The sequence below is a fragment of the Anopheles coluzzii genome, chromosome 3, assembly GCF_943734685.1.
Source record: "Anopheles coluzzii chromosome 3, AcolN3, whole genome shotgun sequence".
Lineage (NCBI taxonomy): Eukaryota > Metazoa > Arthropoda > Insecta > Diptera > Culicidae > Anopheles > Anopheles coluzzii.
The window spans coordinates 70,084,792-70,106,819 of NC_064671.1; the positions used below are offsets into that span (position 1 = coordinate 70,084,792).

General features: G+C 44.9%; 5 protein-coding genes across 8 annotated transcripts; all 5 read right to left on the bottom strand.

Annotated features, from left to right (window-relative positions):
- Nucleotides 1–213: 213 nt before the first annotated feature.
- LOC120958876 (uncharacterized) lies at nt 214–5,407 on the bottom strand. 3 transcript variants are annotated; one of them, XM_049608535.1, is made up of 3 exons: nt 5,014–5,406; nt 1,937–1,964; nt 214–1,863 (listed from the first exon to the last, which is right to left on the bottom strand). In XM_049608535.1, the coding sequence occupies exon 3, from the start codon at nt 1,860–1,862 to the stop codon at nt 549–551; it is 1,314 nt and encodes a 437-aa protein (XP_049464492.1). In that variant the 5' UTR covers nt 1,863; nt 1,937–1,964; nt 5,014–5,406; the 3' UTR covers nt 214–548. The 3 variants fall into 3 exon arrangements, with proteins under 3 accessions (XP_049464492.1, XP_049464493.1, XP_040237876.2); XM_049608536.1 differs by lacking the exon at nt 1,937–1,964 and having other exon boundaries at nt 4,987–5,407; XM_040381942.2 differs by lacking the exon at nt 5,014–5,406 and having other exon boundaries at nt 1,937–2,176.
- Nucleotides 2,993–9,987, bottom strand: LOC120957339 (uncharacterized). Its single transcript, XM_040379490.2, has 3 exons — nt 9,669–9,987; nt 8,860–9,595; nt 2,993–4,174 (listed from the first exon to the last, which is right to left on the bottom strand). The coding sequence occupies exons 2-3, from the start codon at nt 9,592–9,594 to the stop codon at nt 3,599–3,601; spliced, it is 1,311 nt and encodes a 436-aa protein (XP_040235424.2). The 5' UTR covers nt 9,595; nt 9,669–9,987; the 3' UTR covers nt 2,993–3,598.
- A 117-nt stretch (nt 9,988–10,104) lies between these two features.
- Nucleotides 10,105–12,630, bottom strand: LOC120957338 (uncharacterized). 2 transcript variants are annotated; one of them, XM_040379489.2, is made up of 3 exons: nt 12,280–12,630; nt 10,336–12,204; nt 10,105–10,254 (listed from the first exon to the last, which is right to left on the bottom strand). In XM_040379489.2, exon 2 carries the CDS (start codon nt 12,201–12,203, stop codon nt 10,371–10,373), a length of 1,833 nt encoding a protein of 610 aa, XP_040235423.2. In that variant the 5' UTR covers nt 12,204; nt 12,280–12,630; the 3' UTR covers nt 10,105–10,254; nt 10,336–10,370. The 2 variants fall into 2 exon arrangements, with proteins under 2 accessions (XP_040235423.2, XP_040235422.2); XM_040379488.2 differs by having other exon boundaries at nt 10,105–12,204.
- Nucleotides 12,631–16,054: 3,424 nt separating this feature from the next.
- On the bottom strand, nt 16,055–18,537 carry LOC120958369 (uncharacterized). Its single transcript, XM_040381113.2, has 2 exons — nt 18,085–18,537; nt 16,055–18,024 (listed from the first exon to the last, which is right to left on the bottom strand). Exon 2 carries the CDS (start codon nt 18,017–18,019, stop codon nt 16,124–16,126), a length of 1,896 nt encoding a protein of 631 aa, XP_040237047.2. The 5' UTR covers nt 18,020–18,024; nt 18,085–18,537; the 3' UTR covers nt 16,055–16,123.
- Nucleotides 18,538–18,623: 86 nt separating this feature from the next.
- Nucleotides 18,624–21,639, bottom strand: LOC120958368 (uncharacterized). The gene is made up of 2 exons (XM_040381112.2): nt 20,788–21,639; nt 18,624–20,721 (listed from the first exon to the last, which is right to left on the bottom strand). The coding sequence occupies exon 2, from the start codon at nt 20,718–20,720 to the stop codon at nt 18,690–18,692; it is 2,031 nt and encodes a 676-aa protein (XP_040237046.2). The 5' UTR covers nt 20,721; nt 20,788–21,639; the 3' UTR covers nt 18,624–18,689.
- Nucleotides 21,640–22,028: the final 389 nt, after the last annotated feature.

The window sequence follows — 22,028 nt, forward strand, 5'->3', positions numbered from 1 at the left end:
GTCTCGCATTGTAGGGCGCGTTTGTTTTGAATGATTTAACTGAAAAGAGTTTTGCTTCGTTATTTTCGACCTTTACAACTTGTCCGACGCAGAATCCCGAAACGCAAACGTAAAACAGAACATATTTTCTCTAGGATAATGAATAAATCAGAAAATATGGCCGAGGCCGTAAAAATGTGAAGTTAAATAAAAAATAAAATAACAACGAATAAATCAGACTATTATTAGCTATTTAATGTTAGTCGTTACGATTTATACAAAACTCGGAATTCCAACAGTTTGCCTGTTTTTAATTTCATTTCCATGACTCAAGGAACTGCCTAATGGACTGCCAAGGAACTGCCATAACTAATGGACTGGTTATGGTAACGAACTTGTGTAACGTTACAATTTAAACATTCCATGCTTATAGTTGCACAATAATTCCTTGCGATATTCATTGTACCTTACAAAGTAACGTACAGTATGAATTATTTTTAGCTGATTAAATTTTGCTTCTTGTTGCTTCCACATCCGTAAGCCTCTCTCAAAAACCACACGTGTGCGGTTTACTTCTGCAATCGTCTAATGTCCAACATTTCCTCAAATTCATTCACACCGTCTATGAACATGGTGGCATCTTGCTTCACTACTATCGTTTCCGATCTGATCGGTTTTGCCGGTACACTCACAGCCATCAGTATCGATGACGAGGGTGATGATTGCCCTTGAGTCGCATCCGCCACCGCTGCAGGACTTTGCGCATCAGTAGATGATGTCAACTTAATCTGTTTCGGAATAATTCTAATGATCTCGTCTCCCTCTCGGTTTAGCCGCTTACGACGGCTAAGTGGCACACTCCTCCGCACACCCTTCGCCTTTATCCTGCTGGTCGAGTTCTGAAGCTTTTTGCGCATGAAATTCCCCACTGACACGTGATCCGCCCGGTACACGGAGGTGGTACCGGCGTACTCGAACAAGTTCAGTATGTTCTTGTGCGCGTTCAGCGCCCGTTTGTTCTTTCCGCCGCCGGTCCAGCTGAAGCCAGCGAACAGCTTCCGATCGATGATGAGGTCCAACAACGTGTGCATCCGATGCTCGGACTGCCGCATGTGTCCCACGCTCGCGTCGATCCACTGGCATACCTGGGTGCGATAGTCATCGTCCTCCAGACGCTTCTCAAACTCTTCTACCGCTTCCATCTCGGTGAGCAAGTCGACCTTAAACTTTTCCGGCTGTTCGACCAGCTGGCACACGTTCGCATCCATCCGTCCCGCCTGGAACGCGTTCGCATCCGCCCGCCCAAGTTCGTACTGTACCGCATTCGATTCCAGGTACTTGTCGTTCATCGATTTAACGGACTTGTCCACCCTTCCGAATCCCTCCTTTAGATTCTGCCGCAACTCTTCCTGGTTCGCCAGTATCAGACTCTTCAGCTCGTACAGTAGGTCCAGCATCTGGGGGCACGGTTTCACATCCCCGAGCGGATCATCGTCCGGCTGGGCGGTGGGGCTGGACAGCAGCTTCTGCACACCGCCATTGCTCAGCCGGTTCGCAAAAGGATCGTTTGATCGTTGTACCGTTACTCGTGCTGCCGGTTTCGGCTCGTTCAGCCAGCTGCTTTCCATCGTTTCGATCATCTTGTCCGCCGACGAGAGCGACAGAATGTTGCGGCACAAAATTTCACACTCAAGCCTTTCCCACGCCTCCGACGGAATGCTGTACTCGTCTTGGAACAATGTATTCAGCTTCCGTATGCTTGTAGCGAACGGCCAGCACAGATATGCGGTTCCGTCAGCCTTCTTTTGGATCCAGGCGGCCGGTGCAGCTAGCAGCTCTTTGCCGCCGGTGGGAGTAGTCGTTTCTACCAAGATGTACGGCATCCTAAAAAGGGAGAAGTTACGGACGACAGGGTACTTTAAACGGGAAGTCCTTACGGGCTGTAGTACCTACGTACCTTCACTATACCACTCAAAAAAACACACACACAGCGAGCTTCCACAAACGGTGTGACTCTCTTTCTATTGCTTCGTTTCGTGGTATGGCAGCATGCAAACAATTGCCCCTCGCGACCATATACTTTGCTATATGTTTGATTCTCCTCCCGCAGCGCCCTTGGCGTCGTTTCTTCAATGTGTATTGTAGTTGAGCAAAATCATAACAAACAAATGTCAACTTGCTCAGCTGCTGCTGTTGGTGGGAGTTCGAAACATTTCATCAAATATGGATTTGAAAGATTTCATTCCGATTAATTGCAACTTAATTTCAATTATGGAACCCCCTTTTTAAATGGTTCTACAACTGCTGCACTTACAATATTCAAAAACTGCATTAAATTGTAAATCGAATGCCTTAAAATCGCCACGCCAAATAACAATACAGAAGCAAATATCCACTAGCGAGTTGTACACCGACTTGTGTAACTATAGTTTATTTTATTATGTAGATAACAGGTTACAAATAAGACATTAGTTCAAACCACTTGGCACTAAAAAAACATAAAAGTGTGCTACTGTCTATAATGACAATGCAGTAGATGTAGTAGCTAAAAAGAGAACAATGTAAGGATCTTAAACCAATTTTACATTAAAAGCGTACGGTCAACCTTTAGCATAATACTACTTACTAAGGGTTCTTAGGGACAATGTCTAGTTCGATGCTCTATTTCATGGCTTTAAATTTCTGTTGAAAAAACTTTGCTACATCCCAATGACACGCTCGATTTTGTGGCGTAATGCACCTGTTCACGATACGCTTCATCCTGTAGTCGGCTTTCCAATTCATCCAACTCTTCCTTGCAAGTTACAGCCTTCTTTTCGAATGCTGCACTATCGTCCGTATTATCCTTGGCTAGTACCGACAGCACAGTTTGTTTTGCACCGTGATTCCGGACGGCTCCAGACTACTCCGAACGACTCCGGATAATGCTGGGCAAACCTACCTTCCGGAGTCGGATAGGAAGCGACTCTGGATTTTTGCCAACTTTACCCATCAAGAAATCCATTCGCAATCATAAAATTCTTTACGATTTATTCTTTAACTAATTCAAAGTACAATTTACAGTGCATATGTTCTTCCGAATTAGTACGTCATTACAACTTAATTACAACTATCTTTTAAAGCAAAAATATTGTAATATTTTCCCATCTAGAGTGTATCATTCAAAAATGTAACACATATCCATCATTCGAGATTTTAATGAGTTCAGAACGAGAACGTTCATAAATGGCTATACTCGATGAACATTAGGTGTAGGTACACAAATCGACTACTGGATAAAGTTCGTCTTGGCATTGCCAAATCCGAAGAGTCTTAGTGAGTTCATTAAGTGAAATCTGGATACAGAATTGGACCTTATTTAAAAAATCTAATTTAATCTTGAATTAAATGTCGTTTTTAAACACTACTTCCGAGTAAACCTAATCGACTGGTTAAGGTAACGAACTTGTGTAACGTTACAATTTAAACATTCCATGCTTAAAGTTGCACAACAATTCCTTGCGATATTCATTGTACCTTACAAAGTAACGTACAGTATGAATTATTTTTGGCTGATTAAATTTTGCTTCTTGTTGCTTCCACATCCGTAAGCCTCTCTCAAAAACCACACGTGTGCGGTTTACTTCTGCAATCGTCTAATGTCCAACATTTCCTCAAACTCATCCACACCGTCTATGAACATGGTAGCATCTTGCTTCACTACTATCGTTTCCGATCTGATCGGTTTTGCCGGTACACTCACAGCCATCGGTATCGATGACGAGGGTGATGATTTCCCTTGAGTCGCATCCGCCACCGCTGCAGGACTTTGCGCATCAGTAGATGATGTCAACTTAATCTGTTTCGGAATAATTCTGATGATCTCGTCTCCCACTCGGTTTAGCCGCTTACGACCGCTATGTGGCACACTCCTGCGCACACCCTTCACCTTTATCCTGGTGGTCGAGTTGTGAAGCTTTTTGCGCATGAAATTCTCCACTGACACGTGATCCGCCCGGTACACGGAGGTGGTACCGGCGTACTCGAACAAGTTCAGTATGTTCTTGTGCGTGTTCAGCGCCCGTTTGTTCTTTCCGCCGCCGGTCCAGCTGAAGCCAGCGAACAGCTTCCGATCGATGATGAGGTCCAACAACGTGTGCATCCGATGCTCGGACTGCCGCATGTGTCCCACGCTCGCGTCGATCCACTGGCACACCTGGGTGCGATAGTCATCGTCCTCCAGCCGCTTCTCAAACTCTTCTACCGCTTCCATCTCGGTGAGCAAGTCGACCTTAAACTTTTCCGGCTGTTCGACCAGCTGGCACACGTTCGCATCCATCCGTCCCGCCTGGAACGCGTTCGCATCCGCCCGCCCAAGTTCGTACTGTACCGAATTCGATTCCAGGTACTTGTCGTTCATCGATTTAACGGACTTGTCCACCCTTCCGAATCCTTCCTTTAGATTCTGCCGCAACTCTTCCTGGTTCGCCAGTATCAAACTCTTCAGCTCGTACAGTAGGTCCAGCATCTGGGGGCACGGTTTCACATCCCCGAGCGGATCATCATCCGGCTGGGCGGTGGGGCTGGACAGCAGCTTCTGCACACCGCCATTGCTCAGCCGGTTCGCAAAAGGATCGTTTGATCGTTGTACCGTTACTCGTGCTGCCGGTTTCGGCTCGTTCAGCCAGCTGCTTTCCATCGTTTCGATCATCTTGTCCGCCGACGAGAGCGAAGGAATGTTGCGGCACAAAATTTCACACTCAAGCCTTTCCCACACCTCCGACGGAATGCTGTACTCGTCTTGGAACAATGTATTCAGCTTCCGTATGCTTCTAGCGAACGGCCAGCACAGATATGCGGTTCCGTCAGCCTTCTTTTGGATCCAGGCGGCCGGTGCAGCTAGCAGCTCTTTGCCGCCGGTGGGAGTAGTCGTTTCTACCAAGGTGTACGGCATCCTAAAAAGGGAGAAGTTACGGACGACAGGGTTCTTTAAACGGGAAGTCCTTACGGGCTGTAGTACCTACGTACCTTCACTATACCACTCAAAAAAAACATACACACACAGCGAGCTTCCACAAACGGTGTGACTCTCTTTCTATTGCTTCGTTTCGTGGTATGGCAGCATGCAAACAATTGCCCCTCGCGACCATACACTTTGCTATATGTTTGATTCTCCTCCCGCAGCGCCCTTGGCGTCGTTTCTTCAATGTGTATTGTAGTTGAGCAAAATCATAACAAACAAATGTCAACTTGCTCAGCTGCTGCTGTTGGTGGGAGTTCGAAACATTTCATCAAATATGGATTTGAAAGATTTCATTCCGATTAATTGCAACTTAATTTCAATTATGGAACCCCCTTTTTAAATGGTTCTACAACTGCTGCACTTACAATATTCAAAAACTGCATTACATTGTAAATCGAATGCCTTAAAATCGCCACGCTAAATAATAAAACGGAAGCAAATATCCACTAGCGAGTTGTACACCGACTTGTGTAACTATAGTTTATTTTATTATGTAGATAAGCTCGTACCACATCTAGAGTGGTAAAACAATTCTTACCTAAGAAATTGTTTAGCAAATCGTGAATATGTGGCACAGGATAACGATCTGGCACAGTTATCCGGTTTAAACTCCTGTAATCTCCGACAAAGCGCCATTGGCCATTCTTTTTAGGTACGCAATGAAGTGGACTTGCCCAACTGCTTTTGGAAGGGCGACAAATCCCGAGCTCCATCATGGTCTCAAATTCTTTTTTAGCGGCTTGGAGTTTGTCTGGTGGCATTCTACGAGGTTTTGAAGCAACTGGAGGTCCAGTGGTTTGAATATGATGGGTTACATTATGTCTTACCTCAGTGCGCATTGTCGGCGGGGCGGTGATTTCTCGAAATTCGACCAGCAAGTCTCGAAAAGGATGATCTTTTGCTATAGTTGTTACACCGTAAACCGAAGATTTCGATAATCCACAAACAGTGTGTAATTTCGTACCACCATCAATAAGTCTTAAGTCGGCACCAATAATTGTAGAAGTAACGTCGGCTTGCGAAAAATTCCACGAAAACTTTCGGCGTAGTCCGAGAACCACTGAAACAAACTTGTTCCCATACGTTCGTATTTTCGTTCCGTTTGCTGCATGGAGTAAAAACGGCGATGGTTCTCGAGTCTTCTCTATCTTGGATGCAGGTATTATCGATACATCCGATCCCGTGTCGATTAAGAACCGAATACCAGAAGATTTGTCAAAGATTTGCAGACGGCGACTGATTCTTAATCCGCCCACCTCGCCGATTTCGGATGAGCGGAAATCTAGTTTTTTGACTGATGATACTGGCAAGGGCTTCGACATCGCGTAGCTCGATTTCCATACTTCCGGTGGTACCAACAGATGTTTTCATTGGTACGATTTTGAGAAGTGGAACGCAATCGACCGCGCTCAGGTTGCCGTGCTTTCATTTGGCGTAGCTCTACTTTCATGGCAGCAACTTCTTCAGCTAAATTTTCCGTCGTTTCTTTTTGCACAGAAGCATGGATAACTGATGTTTGAGGAGCCATTTCTATCATTGTATCTGCCATCTCCGCCAGCTTCGAAAGACTTCCATCGTGGATGCTAAGTATTGCACGTATATTAGCTGGAAGTTTTTGCAGAAATAGTCTTTTTAACAAGGAATCATTCACATTCAATCCGGCAACAAGTTCCTGCATCTTCGTTAAAAGATGCGTAGGACGAAGGTCTCCAAAATCGTACGTTCCAAATAGCTGATCCATTTTGGCTTGTTCCGTGAGCTCGAATCGAGAGATGAGGCGTTGCTTAACGGCTTCATATTTTCCTGTCGCAGGAGGCTGTTTTACATAACCAGCGATATGACAAAGTACGGATTGTTCGAGTTTAGCGACAATATGATAAAATTTAGTTTCATCCTTATGAACGCCGGCCAACAAAAACTGAATTTCAGCTTGCGAAAACCACAACGATGGATCGTTCTTCCAAAAATCCGGAAGTTTAACCGAAACGGCTGCAGTAGCAGGAGAAGTTTCTTCGTTAGAAACGTTTTCGGTAGACATATTCGTTCACAAATTTTCAAATTAGGAGAACTAATAACAATCCGGAGATCACGTCGGGGTCACCAATGTGGGAGCGATTGAAAGACGATGTAAACCGTTCTAAGAGTGAACTAAGACTAACTACATTTATTCGATATTCAGTGTAACCACGGTTGCTGTAACCAATGGCTACTTGATTACAACTAAGACATTGCTATAAGCAATCCACCACAATCTTAAACCAATTTTACATTAAAAGCGTACGGTCAACCTTTAGCATAATACTACTTACTAAGGGGTCTTAGGGACAATGTCTAGTTCGATGCTCTATTTCATGGCTTTAAATTTCTGTTGAAAAAACTTTGCTACATCCCAATGACACGCTCGATTTTGTGGCGTAATGCACCTGTTCACGATACGCTTCATCCTGTAGTCGGCTTTCCAATTCATCCAACTCTTCCTTGCAAGTTACAGCCTTCTTTTCGAATGCTGCACTATCGTCCGTATTATCCTTGGCTAGTACCGACAGCACAGTTTGTTTTGCACCGTGATTCCGGACGGCTCCAGACTACTCCGAACGACTCCGGATAATGCTGGGCAAACCTACCTTCCGGAGTCGGATAGGAAGCGACTCCGGATTTTTGCCAACTTTACCCATCACTAAATCCATTCGCAATCATAAAATTATTTACGATTTATTCTTTAACTTATTCAAAGTACAATTTACAGTGCAAATGTTCTTCCGAATTAGTACGTCATTACAACTTCATTACAACTATCTTTTAAAGCAAAAATATTGTAATATTTTCCCATCTAGAGTGTATCATTCAAAAATGTAACACATATCCATCATTCGAGATTTTAATGAGTTCAGAACGAGAACGTTCATAAATGGCTATACTCGATGAACATTAGGTGTAGGTACACAAATCGACTACTGGATAAAGTTCGCATTGGCATTGCCAAATCCGACGAATCTTAGTGAGTTCATTAAGTGAAATCTGGATACAGAATTGGATCTTATTTAAAAAATCGAATTTAATCTTGAATTAAATGTCGTTTTTAAACACTACTACCGAGTAAACCTAATCGACTGGTTAAGGTAACGAACTTGTGTAACGTTACAGTTTAAACATTCCATGCTTAAAGTTGCACAATAATTCCTTGCGATATTCATTGTACCTTACAAAGTAACGTACAGTATGAATTATTTTTGGCTGATTAAATTTTGCTTCATGTTGCTTCCACATCCGTAAGCCTCTCTCAAAAACCACACGTGTGCGGTTTACTTCTGCAATCGTCTAATGTCCAACATTTCCTCAAACTCATTCACGCCGTCTATGAACATGGTGGCATCTTGCTTCACTACTATCGTTTCCGATCTGATCGGTTTTGCCGGTACACTCACAGCCATCAGTATCGATGACGAGGGTGATGATTGCCCTTGAGTCGCATCCGCCACCGCTGCAGGACTTCGCGCATCAGTAGTTGATGTCAACTTAATCTGTTTCGGAATAATTCTAATGATATCGTCTCCCACTCGGTTTATCCCCTTACGACCGGGACGTGGCACACTCCTGCGCACACCCTTCGCCTTTATCCTGCTGGACGAGTTCTGAAGCTTTTTGCGCATGAAATTCTCCACTGACACGTGATCCGCCCGGTACACGGAGGTGGTACCGGCGTACTCGAACAAGTTCAGTATGTTCTTTTGCGCGTTCAGCGCCCGTTTGTTCTTTCCGCCGCCGGTCCAGCTGAAGCCAGCGAACAGCTTCCGATCGATGATGAGGTCCAACAACGTGTGCATCCGATGCTCGGACTGCCGCATGTGTCCCACGTTCGCATCGATCCACTGGCACACCTGGGTGCGATAGTCATCGTCCTTCAGACGCTTCTCAAACTCTTCTACCGCTTCCATCTCGGTGAGCAAGTCGACCTTAAACTTCTCCGGCTGTTCGACCAGCTGGCACACGTTCGCATCCATCCGTCCCGCCTGGAACGCGTTCGCATCCGCCCGCCCAAGTTCGTACTGTACCGCATTCGATTCCAGGTACTTGTCGTTCATCGATTTAACGGACTTGTCCACCCTTCCGAATCCTTCCTTTAGATTCTGCCGCAACTCTTCCTGGTTCGCCAGTATCAGACTCTTCAGCTCGTACAGTAGGTCCAGCATCTGGGGGCACGGTTTCACATCCCCGAGCGGATCATCGTCCGGCTGGGCGGTGGGGCTGGACAGCAGCTTCTGCACACCGCCATTGCTCAGCCGGTTCGCAAGAGGATCGTTTGACCGTTGTACCGTTACTCGTGCTGCCGGTTTCGGCTCGTTCAGCCAGCTGCTTTCCATCGTTTCGATCATCTTGTCCGCCGACGAGAGCGACAGAATGTTGCGGCACAAAATTTCACACTCAAGCCTTTCCCACGCCTCCGACGGAATGCTGTACTCGTCTTGGAACAATGTATTCAGCTTCCGTATGCTTGTAGCGAACGGCCAGCACAGATAAGCCGTGCCGTCAGCCTTCTTTTGGATCCAGGCGGCCGGTGCAGCTAGCAGCTCTTTGCCAGCAGGAGTAGTCGTTTCTACCAAGATGTACGGCATCCTAAAAAGGGAGAAGTTACGGGCAACAGGGTACTTTAAACGGGAAGTCCTTACGGGCTGTAGTACCTACGTACCTTCACTATACCACTCAAAAAAACACACACACACAGCGAGCTTCCACAAACGGTGTGACTCTCTTTCTATTGCTTCGTTTCGTGGTATGGCAGCATGCAAACAATTGCCCCTCGCGACCATACACTTTGCTATATGTTTGATTCTCCTCCCGCAGCGCCCTTGGCGTCGTTTCTTCAATGTGTATTGTAGTTGAGCAAAATCATAACAAACAAATGTCAACTTGCTCAGCTGCTGCTGTTGGTGGGAGTTTGAAACATTTCATCAAATATGGATTTGAAAGATTTCATGCCGATTAATTGCAACTTAATTTCAATTATGGAACCCCCTTTTTAAATGGTTCTACAACTGCTGCACTTACAATATTCAAAAACTGCATTCAATTGTAAAACTAATGCCTTATAATCGCCACGCCAAATAACAATACAGAAGCAAATATCCACTAGCGAGTTGTACACCGTATTGTGTAACTATAGTTTATTTTATTATGTAGATAACAGGTTACAAATAAGACATTCAAACCACTTGGCACTAAAAAAACATAGAAGTGTGCTACTGTCTATAATGAGAATGCAGTAAATGTAGTAGCTAAAAAGAGAACAATGTAAGGATCTTAAACCAATTTTACATTAAAAGCGTACGGTCAACCTTTAGCATAATACTACTTACTAAGGGGTCTTAGGGACAATGTCTAGTTCGATGCTCTAGTTCATGGCTTTAAATTTCTGTTGAAAAAACTTTGCTACATCCCAATGACACGCTCGATTTTGTGGCGTAATGGTACCGGCATATTCAAAGAGCCGAACGAAGTTTTTGTAACCAATTAACGCCACCTTTCCATTGCGGGTGCCAGTCCAATCGAAATTCTGCAAGAACTTGCTATCAACTAGTTGGTCTAATATGATTCCCATACGTTCGGCTGGGACGATCGTCTGCTTAACAGCATTGTCTATCCATCCGTGAACAACGCTGAGATAGTCGGGATCTTTCAAGCGTACCTCGAAATCATTCATACCGTCAAAGCTGGTTATATGATAAACCTCCACGTACTCTGTGGTCTCGGTGGGAGTGGCAGTCGTTGCTGTCGTCGGCGCATTATCTTCATCACCATCCAGCTCGATTATCTCGTATACATCGTCATCTTGGTTTGTCGTAGAAATGGTATCCGTTTCCAATAGGTTAACCGTTTCCTCACACGTGTTCAGCTCTGTTTCGGTTCGGGCTATTTTTACAGGTTTACTTTCTGTTACGCCTTTCCGCTTTTCACTCATGTTTACCCTGGTGTGAGCGTTGTTCTTTAGTTTATTTCTGAAGAAACACTCCACGACCCAATCGTTCGCTACGTGTTCCGTAGTCGTGCCGGCATATTCAAAGAGCTTGCAAAAATGCCTGTACGTCTCCAGACGAATCTTCTCGGGGTGCGTTGGTTTGGGGTTCCACTCGAGCTGCTCTAAAAGCTTGTTGTCCACCAGTTTATGGAGAATGTTCGTCATGCGCAATTCGGGATTCGTTTCAGGCGGGATGATATGATCCATCCAACGGTGCACCTGTTCACGATACGCTTCATCCTGTAGTCGGCTTTCCAATTCATCCAACTCTTCCTTGCAAGTTACAGTCTTCTCTTCGAATGCTGCACTATCGTCCGTATTATCCTTGGCTAATACCGACAGCACGGTTTGTTGCAACCGCGAAAATCCCTCGTTAATTTTCCTCCGCAACTCATCTTGGTTAGTGCGTATCATACACTTTAGCTCGTACAGCAGATCGAGCAGTTGAGCATATGAAACATCTCCCAGCACGTCATGTTGTTTGTTCAATTCCTTGTTGATGCGGGTAAAAAACTGATCCGTACTATCAACCGGCGGCCTCTGCTCGCAGTTGGCTGTCAATTGCGGATCTTTTAGGGGAGGACTTACATCCCGAAAGGGATCATCCTCATCGCTCTGCTCCTGATTTACCACAGCACTACTAAACAACTGCTGCAACGGGTCGGTTGGCTCACACTCCTCAACGGTCATTTGTAGATCTTCTGTTGGACTGGTAGCTGGCGTGCGATGCTTCTCGGGCACGTGCCAGTTAGGTATATCGGCAAATGGGTCGTAGTCAGGTTCTGGGTGCGGCTTCGGCAATGTTTTGGGCTTATCCGGTTGTTTCTGCTTGCTTACCACCTTGGGGGCCTCTTGAACCGGTGGTCTGGTTGGCAAAGCTTTTTCCGTCTTATCTAAACTGGTTTTGATTAGCTGTGATGGCCTACCACCTAGCACTTTGTTTTGTTTTTGCATCGTTTCAATGATGGTATACGCCATCGTTAGCGTTGGAATATCTGTGCTCAAGATCTCACACTCATGCTTTTCCCATTCCTTCGTTGGGTTGCTTTCCTTCTCCAGTAGGGCTCTTATCTTTTTGGGACACACTGCATCCGGCAAGGAAACGTACGTTGTTCCTTTCCCATCCTTGTGAATCCAAGAGCTGGGCGCTACCGCGACCTCCTTCCTGCCCAAATTGCTTTTCGTCTTTTTTACCAAAACGTACGGCATCCTACAACAGGCATTATGAATTATTATGGGGAACCTTAAATGATGTGTCTTGGAATTTTCCACTCCTTCTGCTTACCTTACTTTACGCGCGCTATTTCCGGCAAGCTTTGTCTCCTTCGTATTACCTCCACTAACAATGAAGGCTCAGCAGCTATCGTTATAGTATTTCCGTTTACTCTGGATATTCACAGACGATTTGAAACATAAAACAAACAATGCTCAGCCAAGAGGCCCATTAATTTTGCTAGAAATCACGTCGTGTAGCGTTGTCGGCTGGCTTGGTGTTCGCGCAGTCCGCGGTACGGGGATATATAAACAAAACAATGCCAAGGTAATTTGACAGTCCGCGAAATCTGTCAGCTACGCGCGCGGTGATTGAAATATTTCAAACCCAGACGATCATGGCGGAAAATAACCAACCAGAACCAATTTTGAATTCATAGCTGAAGCATGGCCCTTAATCACATTTCGTTCGTATGCATCGTTTATTGTTTTATTTATTTTAAATTCGGGTTCACACCTACGATATATGGAGAGTAAAAGGTAAATCAAATCGAATACATGTATACATTAAGTGGGCTTATAGCATTCTTCTACCAATCCATCGAAAAACATAACAAAATTTAGTGTGCCATGACGTTGACACGGTGTCTCGTTGAGAAGCCAAATACTTTCTAAAACTCCTTTTTTAAATTGAGACTAAGATCTTAAGGACACTTTAGTTCCGTTCATCAGACGGGCAATTGTTTCCAAAATGTGTGTAAAATAGTGAAAATTTAGGATATACTTATGAGTTAGTATAAAGAAAAACCATAAAATCACCCAGTTTGTTGTAAATGTAACTATCAAATCGGGTTAACTTTCTCTTTTCATTCTTGGACGTCAAATTGCACTGGAAAATCCCTCCTGATACATACATTCACTTTGATCTTAACTTGGTAAGTGTAATCTAATCATATTAATATTAGTATTAGGCGCCACGATCGTAGTCGATCTAGGCCTGCTTAAGCCACTAATATGTTTGGCTAAAAGAAACTTATTGGTTCGCCCGTTGTAGCATGGTAATTCCCACGTATGGGAGGGGCCTAATGGAGGGTTATTGATTGTCCATAGCAGGATAGTCACAGTCATACGTTTGGAGGCACGTTCCATTCGGGGCTTGAACCATCGGGGCATGCTGTTAAGTCGCACGAGCCGACAACTGTACCACCAGACAGGTCAACCATGCTGCTAACAGTACAATTTGACGGTTCTACCTCAACATTATCATAGACATCTAATAAATTCTTAAAAAAAACTTCCACACAACCATGGTCGATCATTACAGCCTGATGTAGTACAGTTCTGGAGGTGTATTGAAACAGTCGGATAAAGTTTATGTACTTTATCAACGAACACTTTCCACTACCAACGTTCATCCAGCAAAAGTTGTACAAGACGTTTTCATCAATTAATCGCTCCAGCAATAACGTCATCCGATCTTCCGCATTCTCAATATGACCAAACGTCTTCTCGATCCATTCTATTGTTTCAGCTTGGCATTTTGGGTCATTTAAATCGATCTCGAATTGATTCAATGTTTCTATCGAGTCGCAAAACACTATACAATTTTCCTCTGGAACTGAATTTTGCATCTCATCAACGCATTCATACTCTTCGACGTATTCTTCCTGTTCGCCGGTATTATACTGCTCTGTACTTTCCTCCTGTACACCACCGCTTTCATCTTGTTCATACACATCCTCTTCCAGCCATGCATCCTGCACGCTCCACCAGCTTGATGGTGGTTTACGATTTTGATCACATTTCGCTTGCCGTGCCTTTTTCTCGTTACAATTCTGTATATTCTTCAAATCTGTCGCGTACTTGATACTTTTAAGAAAAAACGCTCTCACCTGCATATCATTCACCGGGTGGTTTGCATCGGTGGTACCACCGTACTTGTACAGATCGACGATGTTCTTGTAATCACGAAGTGCAATTTTTGAATTCGTGCCAGCCCAGCTAAACTTCTCGATAGGCGCTTTATCGAACATAATGTCCCACATGCGCTTCATGCATTTGCCAGGCCCATCCTCGCGAGCAACAACACGCTTCACCCGTTTGCGAGCCTTCTGCTGAAAGATTGGATCATTCAAACGATGTTCAAACTTCTTCACCTCATCTAGGGTCGTTAGACGATACACTTTGGGTTTGTTCGGAGTTGCAGACGGGATAGCCGATTTTGCCATAACCGTTTCTCTCTTCTCTTCTCTTCTCTTCTTTCTCAACCGACTCTTGGACGTGTTTGATAGGATTTGTTTCGATACTTCATTCAGTTTAGCTCTTGTCTCTTCCTGATCGCCTTTCATCATAACCTTCAGCTCTTGAAGCAGACCGAATAGCTTTTGTTTCATCTCCATGGCATCGTCTTTCGGTTCGCTTCTCGCGCTATGTGGGTTATTTGGTCCGCTTGTTGTTAGCTCCTTTTGTGTCGAGCCCGTTGGGGACGTAACAAATGATCGCAATATTTGCTGTAAATTGCAAAGTTCTTCATACAGACCATAGTATTGATCCGTGTTATGTATTGATAATGTATTACGCCCTTTGTTGTCTCCTCGTTGGTTTAATGGGTTGCTCGATACCATCGGTCTCGGCGAAGGGCCCAATAGCTCCCGTTCTAACGCTGAAGTCTTGTTGCAGCTGCTGTTTATCATCCTTCCACTATTCGGCTGGTTTGCTGGCGGAGCAGGATTGCCCAACGTGACATTGGTAACAGTGGCGTTGCTAGTCGAAGCTGTCAAACTCGCTTTAACCGTACAATCGAACTTTTGTAAATTCTGTAAATAAATTTCCGCCTTTGCTTGCGACTCAATATTTTGCTGCACTATTTTGCATTCCCATTTGTCCCACTCCTCCGTTGGAACGCTTTGATCGTCTTCCCACAGTTCCCTCACATTGTCAACCAGATTCGTGTCGGGCCAGTAAAGATGTGCAACTCCTTTGGTTGGAGTTACGACCCATTTTTCTGGCGCAGCCAGCAGTCTCTCACCGTGTGTGGTATCATCAATTATTACTATGGTATACGGCATGTCACCTACAATTTTCAAAGTGTGTTACAGTTGCGTACAGAACAAGACGATGTTAATGATCAGCTTACAGTTTTTTCTTTCTTTTTTTTTGCTTTGTTGTCTCCACCTTTTTCCTCCAAGGGTTTTTCCAGTGCACAATTCGTTGTGCGTTTTCCCACTTCCCGAAGTGTTACACTGCACTGTCCGCTTGAGCTAAAACACTTCCATTCACGTCACAAAAAAAACATATGGAAACATATGGCGTTGTTCTTCAGTCGGCATGCAATGATTGAATGCCTTTAAGTTGGTATGCTTTTTGAACGCTCCAACGCTTAGCATTCGTTTGTATGGTAACCCCGCGAACCGGTTATCGAATAGTCATAAAAGTATGAAAGCTGTTTATCTCCAAAAAAGAAGAAAAAATAACCATGTCTATTCGCTGTGCCGTCTTTTATGACCTGGGCGTCCCTATCATAAATGTTACTCCGAGCTGGTGCAGACTGATGTTTCGAAGTCGTAAAATCACTGGCATGTCAGCGCAGCTTCCCTTTTTGACAGCATCACTGCGCTGAAACATTTCGACTTTGGCCGTCGAGCAAGTTGCTTTTTTTTGAGGACGAAACGTTCGTCTATGGGTAGTGCTGAACAGAACAAAGCAACCCATTTTTTCATCGGCTTGAAATTAACATCGCTCCGGAAGCTGAAAACTGGAATACCAAGAGAAAACATTAAGGCTCTCCACAAGGTATTATTGTGTGATGTTTCGGTTATTGTTAATTAAATTCAGTAAAACTCTTTAGATCTTTATACGTACGTACAACACTTTATATTTTTTCAGGTTTCCATCCATACTGTTACGAAACGCCTATCCTACGCCACGTTATCTAACGTCCGGATAAAGAAGCTAGAAACAATACCATGATTGTATATGATAGTGTTGTGTAGTTTGGTTCTGCTAGCGTACTCAAACAGTCGGACAACGTTTTTGAACTTTAACAACGAACACTTTCTACTGCTAACGTTCATCCAGCAAAAGTTGAGTAAGATGTTTGTATCAATTAATCGTTCCAGCAATGCCTCCATGCGACGCTCCACATTAGACTCGTGACCGACTGTTTTGTCGACCCACGTTTGCATTTCCGTTCGCCTTTTTTCGTCATTTAAACGGTTTTCGAATGCATTCAATTCTTCTACCGATTTTATGCAACCTACGCAAATCGTTGGTAATTGTTGCTCGGGTACATTTTGCAAACCATCTTTCTTATTCGAGCAATCCTCCTCCTGCTCAACGATTTCATTCTGTCGCTTGCTTTGACCCTGCTGTAGGTGCTTTGCTCTGCTTTGTTCCTTCACGTTTAAGCTCATTCTTGATGCTGGTTTACGAATGCTACCACATTTCGCATTCGCTGCCTTTTTCACGTAGTATTTCTCTGGGTAACTCATGTCTGTCACGTACTTCATGGTTTTGTATAAAAACTTTCTCGCCTCATTGTCATTTACCCGGTGTACGTTGGTAGTGCCGCCGTACTTGTACAGATCGATGATGTTGTAATAATCGCGCAGTGCAATTTTCGATGAAGATCCAACCCAGCACATATGCTTGAACAGCGCTTCATCGAACATTAAGTCCCACATGCGCTTCATGCACTTGTCCGGCTCGTTCTCCTGCGCAACGATACGCTTCACCCAGCTGCGAACCCTTTGCAGAAAGTTGCGATCATTCAAACGATGCTCAAACCTATCCACGTCCTCTGCGGTCGTTAGACGATACATTTCGGTTTGGTTCGGTGTTTCCGATCGGATTGTTTTCGGTGGGTGTTGATTGTCTTTATGCGATTCCACCCTAAGCGGTTGACGCTTGCACGAGTCAAAGTTAGTTTGCAGTTTTTGGATTCCATCATTCAAACTATCGCCTATCTCTTCCTGGTTTGCATTAATCAAACACTTTAGCTCTTGAAGCAGGCCGAATATTTTTTTGTTCTTATCTTTGGTATCGTCTTTTGGTTCATTTCTCGCTATATCTAGATTATTTTTTTCCAATATTGGTAGCTCCTTTTGTGTCGAGCTCGTTGGTGTCGCAAGGTTCGATCGCAACATTTCCTCCAAATTGCCAATGTCCTCAAATGGATTGTAGTCTTGCTCCGTGCTAAAGAGTGATAATATATTACTATTCTCATTGTCTTTTTGTTGGCTTACACAGTTGCTCGAGTCCAGTTTTAACCGTTTCGGTGTTTCTGGTCCTTTTCGTTCCTGTTTTGCGGTTGAAGTCTTGCTGTTGCTCGAGTCCAATTTTAACAGTTTCGGCGAAGGGCCCAATAGATCCTGTTTTACGGCTGAAGTCTTGTTGAAACTACTGTTCTTCAACATTTCACTACTCGGCTGTTTCGCTTCCGGGACAGAATTGCTGGACATTTGGCTGGAAGTATCTTTGCGTACATCCACCGTTTTCAAGGTAATAGCAGCGTTGCTGTTGGAAACTACATTTACTGTCGTTTTGCGGTTCTTTTGTAAAATCTGTGTCGTTCTTTCCGCCGCTGTTAACGAGGCTATACTGCGGTACACTATTTTGCATATCCGTTTGCCCCACGCTTTCGGTGGTGCGCTTCGATCGTCTGCCAACAGTTGCTTCATATTTTCCACCAGTTCGGCGTCGGGCCAGTGCAGATAACCAATTACTTTGGTTTTAATTACTAGCCATGTTTCTGGCACGGCCAGCAGTACCTTGCCGTTTCTGGCATCAATAATCTCTACTATGGCATACGGCATGTTACCTACAAGTTTTGAGCGTGAATTACAGTATGTGAACAGATCGATATTACCGAGCAGCTTACCTTCGTTCTTGTTGTCACTGTCTATTTCCAGCACAACATTTGCTGTGCTTCCAACAAAGCTGTATAACAGCGATCACCAAATCGTCCACTCTTTGCAGCTTATGGTTGGAAACACTTCCATTCACGTCTCGGGCAGAAATAACGTTATAGAATTTTAAAAGATATCTATTTTACATAGAAAACATCTATGCTAGTCGTTCTGCCGCCCTTTATCAACTCTGCCCAGAATGTTGTCTAGAAATCATAACAAATCGCTGTCATTTGTTGAGCTCTCCATTTGACAGCTCAATTGCACTGAAACATTTCAACTGCACTGCGGTGCGGATTTTTTTGAAAACGAAACATTACAGCCTGAATATTGCTGATCAGAACAAAACACCACCCCATCGTTCTGAAATTAACAACGCTTCGGAAGCCGAATGGAACTGAAATACCCAGAGAAGATGGCGTAATTGTGCAGTTACTATAAAATTAACACTCAACCAGGTATTTTTCGGATATGGTCAATCAAATTCAGTAGAACGCTTTTGATCCCTACATATGTATAAAACATTTTATATTTATTAAGATTTGCCACTCATATTGTTGTTAGCAAAGGCTTAGTTCTAAGAAACATGATCTAACGTCTGGATAAAGAAGCTAGAAACAATACCATGATTGTATATGACAGTATTGTGCAGTTTGGTTCTGCTAGTGTACTCAAACAGTCGGACAAAGTTTTTGAACTCCGCCAACGATCGTTTGTCACCGCCGTTCCTCCAACTAAAGTTGAGCAAGAAGTTTTTATCAATCAACCGCTCCAACAGTTGCTTCATGCGCTGGCTAATGTCTGCGATAGAGCCAACCGTTCTGTCGACCCATCGCTCGACCTGCAGTTTCCGTTTCTCGTCGTTCAGAGTAATTTCAAATCCTTTCATTTGTGCCAAAGATTTGATGGGATTGATGTGAATCTCTGGTACGCTTTGGGTGGCCGGTGGTAGCTGCTGGGACGTACTTGCCTTCGGTTGGCTCATCTCTCCTTTTTTGCCGTCGTTTGTATTCACGAGCTTATCATCCTTCACTTGTGCCACAGGCTTTGTGACCGCAATACGGCCCACACCGGGTAAGCTTGGTGCTGAAACACTTTGCTTGAGATGCTGCTGTACTTCATCATCTTTTTGTTTTTCGTTAACATTAGGCTGTTCTGCGACACTTCGGGCAGCTGCTCGTTCCTCATCCCCGCTCATTTGCCCGCTTGTTGTTGATGATGGCTTGGTTTCGGTTGCTCGTCTCTTCACCTTGCTTGCCCTGCTTTGAGCCCATTCTCTCTCCTCAAACTTTCTCCGCTGATGCGGTACAGATTTGCGAATGAACGTTTTATTTTTCCTACTGTCGGCCTGTTTAAGCTTTTTCATTAAGAATTGCTTCACCTGTTCCCGCTTTATACGCTGCACGCTGGAGGAGCCAATGTACTCGAACAGCTGCACTATGTTACGAAACACCTGCATTGGGTGTTTTTTGTTCAAGCCGGACCAACTAAACTTAGCAAACAGCTGTCGGTCGAATATTAGATCCAGCATTGTGTGCATCCTATGCTCGGAGCTGCTCTCGTAACCGACGTTCGACTCAACCCACCCGTAAATCTCCTTGCGGTACTTGTCTTCCCTTAATTGTTCGTCAAACTTTTCCACCTGCTCGACGGTAGTTAGTGGGTCGAAAGTGAACTCTTCCGGGTCGACTCTTTCGTACAGATGTCGAGGGCCTTCTTCCGCATCTTCATCAACTTTTTTGTGAAGCAGCAGATTAACGGTACGGTGTATTTTGCCCATACTTTCACTCACTATTTTCCTAATCTCCTTTTGGTTGCTTATCATCATATACTTCAGCTCGCGTATCATGTCCATTATTTGCAAATTGAGTTTGTCTTCATGCGTCGATTGCTGCTCCTGCTCCTGCTCCTGCTCCTGCTCCTGCTCTGTGCCAATCGAGGAGAACAAACGCTGTGCCTCCTCACTTAATTGCTCCACCGCGATGACAGTCAGCTCCGATTTGTCCTCCAGCGGGCTCACATCTTCGAAGGGATCATATTCTTCCTCATCGCTTGAGTGGTGCAATCGTTTAGGCTCAATGTCCAGAATGGCTGGTTCGTTCGGCAAGTGTGCTGCAGCAGGAGCAACATCACCAAACGGATCCTCCTCCTCCATCTCCACATCTTCCTCCTTGGGCACCACATTACCGTACAGTTGCGGCTCATCCGCGCTTTGCTGCCTTTGTTGAGCAGGCCTTGGAGTGACTTTGGCTGCGGAATAGCTTCGTACTGCATTATTCTCTCCCCTTGTGACACTAAGGATGTTGCTACTGTTACTTGCTGCACGAGCTAGGAGTTTATTCCGCAAGTGCGTTGTTTGTACCACCTTTTCCGCCGATGCTAACGACGGCATATTCCGGTACAGGATTTTACACACCCGCCTTTCCCACTCCGGCCGGGGAAGCGTTCGATCGTTTGCCAGCAGTGCTTTCAGAGTTTCTCTACTGCTGCTACTGGGCCAATGCAGATATCCAACCGCTTGGGTTTTGTTTACCAACCATGACTGCGGTGCCGCCAGCAGGTCCTTGTTGCCCGAGGCGTTCATCGTTTCGACCACGACGTACGGCATCCTGGAAATACCAAACATAGGTGTAAAATTAATCATCCGAAACTTTATATGTTGCTCTGTACTGCACCTTCTTCCTGGCGTTACTGTTGTGGGACTATGCAGGCGAGCTAGAATTCCCCACACGCTATGTAAAAACACTTATATTCGTTCAGTTTATTAAAACTTTGGTTGCTAAAATGCACGGCCTAGCAAGGTCGCTAGCGAAACGGAGCAGTTGAAATAATACGATTTCAGCAAATAGTCAACGTTGTCGTCTATATTGAACGAATCCGTCCGCTGGCGTCGTTTATGCTCAGAATATCCGCGCAAAACTCACAACAAACCAATGTCACTGTAGGCTTGTCACAAGGGAAGCAGCCGCTGTCCGCTGAGCCAGGTAGACGAGGGCAGTGAAATATTTCAACGAAAGCCATCTGGGAAGTGTTGCGTATTGTATTTCACCATTTTAACTGCTTTTTGCATTTTTTTTAAACCGTAAGACCGTAAGAGATGGCACAGTCGTCAACTCGAACGGGCATCATGGGTTCAAGCCTCGAATAGACCGTGCCCCAATACGTAGGACTGACTATCCTGCTGCGGTAACAAAAAGTCACTGAAAGCCAAGCCCACTTCTCTAGTGGGTACAGGCAGGCCTTGACCGGCAGCGGTTGTTGTGCCAAAAGAAAAAGAAGAAGAAGAAACCGTAAGACCGTAGGAACTAGTAATGGGTAAAGTAGGCAAAAATTCGGTGTCGACTCCGATCTGACTCCGATAAATTCTGAATCGACTCCGGAAGGTAGTTCCGCGCTGCAATATCCGGAGTCGTTCGGAATCGTCCGAAATCGCTCGGAGTCGTCCGGAGTCGCCCGGAGTCGGAGTCATCCGGATTCGTCCGAAGTCACCCGGAGTCGTTCGGAGTCGTCCGGAGTCGTCCGGAGTCGTCCGGAGTTGTTCGGAATCGTCCAGAGTCGTCTGGAGTCGTCCAGAGTCGCTCGGAGCCGGAGTCGTCCGGACGAACTAAGGACGACTTCGAACGATTCCGGACGACCTAAGGATGACTCCGAACGATTCCGGACGACTAAGGATAACTCCAGACGACTCCGGACGACTCCAACTTCGGACGGATCTAGTGGTTATATTCTGTCGGAGTCGGAATCGGACGAACAATAGTCGAAATCGGATCGGAGTCGTGGGTGCGCTCCATGCAGCCCATCACTAGTAGGAACTACAGGATTTCCTTTAAAAAAGCACTGCGAATGCCGTACTGCTTCCTGCGGTGCAGGATATTTATATTCCCAGTTGCATACACATGCAACAGACGCCATCGTA

Excerpts from the sequence above, each read along its gene's own strand:
- LOC120958876 (XM_049608536.1), bottom strand. The coding sequence starts at position 1,862 with ATGCCGTACATCTTGGTAGAAACGACTACTCCCACCGGCGGCAAAGAG.
- LOC120957339 (XM_040379490.2), bottom strand. The coding sequence starts at position 9,594 with ATGCCGTACATCTTGGTAGAAACGACTACTCCTGCTGGCAAAGAGCTG. Across the intron at positions 4,175-8,859 it reads ACGATGACTATCGCACCCAG|GTGTGCCAGTGGATCGACGC; the intron begins GTGTGCCAGTGG and ends TATCGCACCCAG.
- LOC120957338 (XM_040379489.2), bottom strand. The coding sequence starts at position 12,203 with ATGCCGTACGTTTTGGTAAAAAAGACGAAAAGCAATTTGGGCAGGAAG.
- LOC120958369 (XM_040381113.2), bottom strand. The coding sequence starts at position 18,019 with ATGCCGTATGCCATAGTAGAGATTATTGATGCCAGAAACGGCAAGGTA.
- LOC120958368 (XM_040381112.2), bottom strand. The coding sequence starts at position 20,720 with ATGCCGTACGTCGTGGTCGAAACGATGAACGCCTCGGGCAACAAGGAC.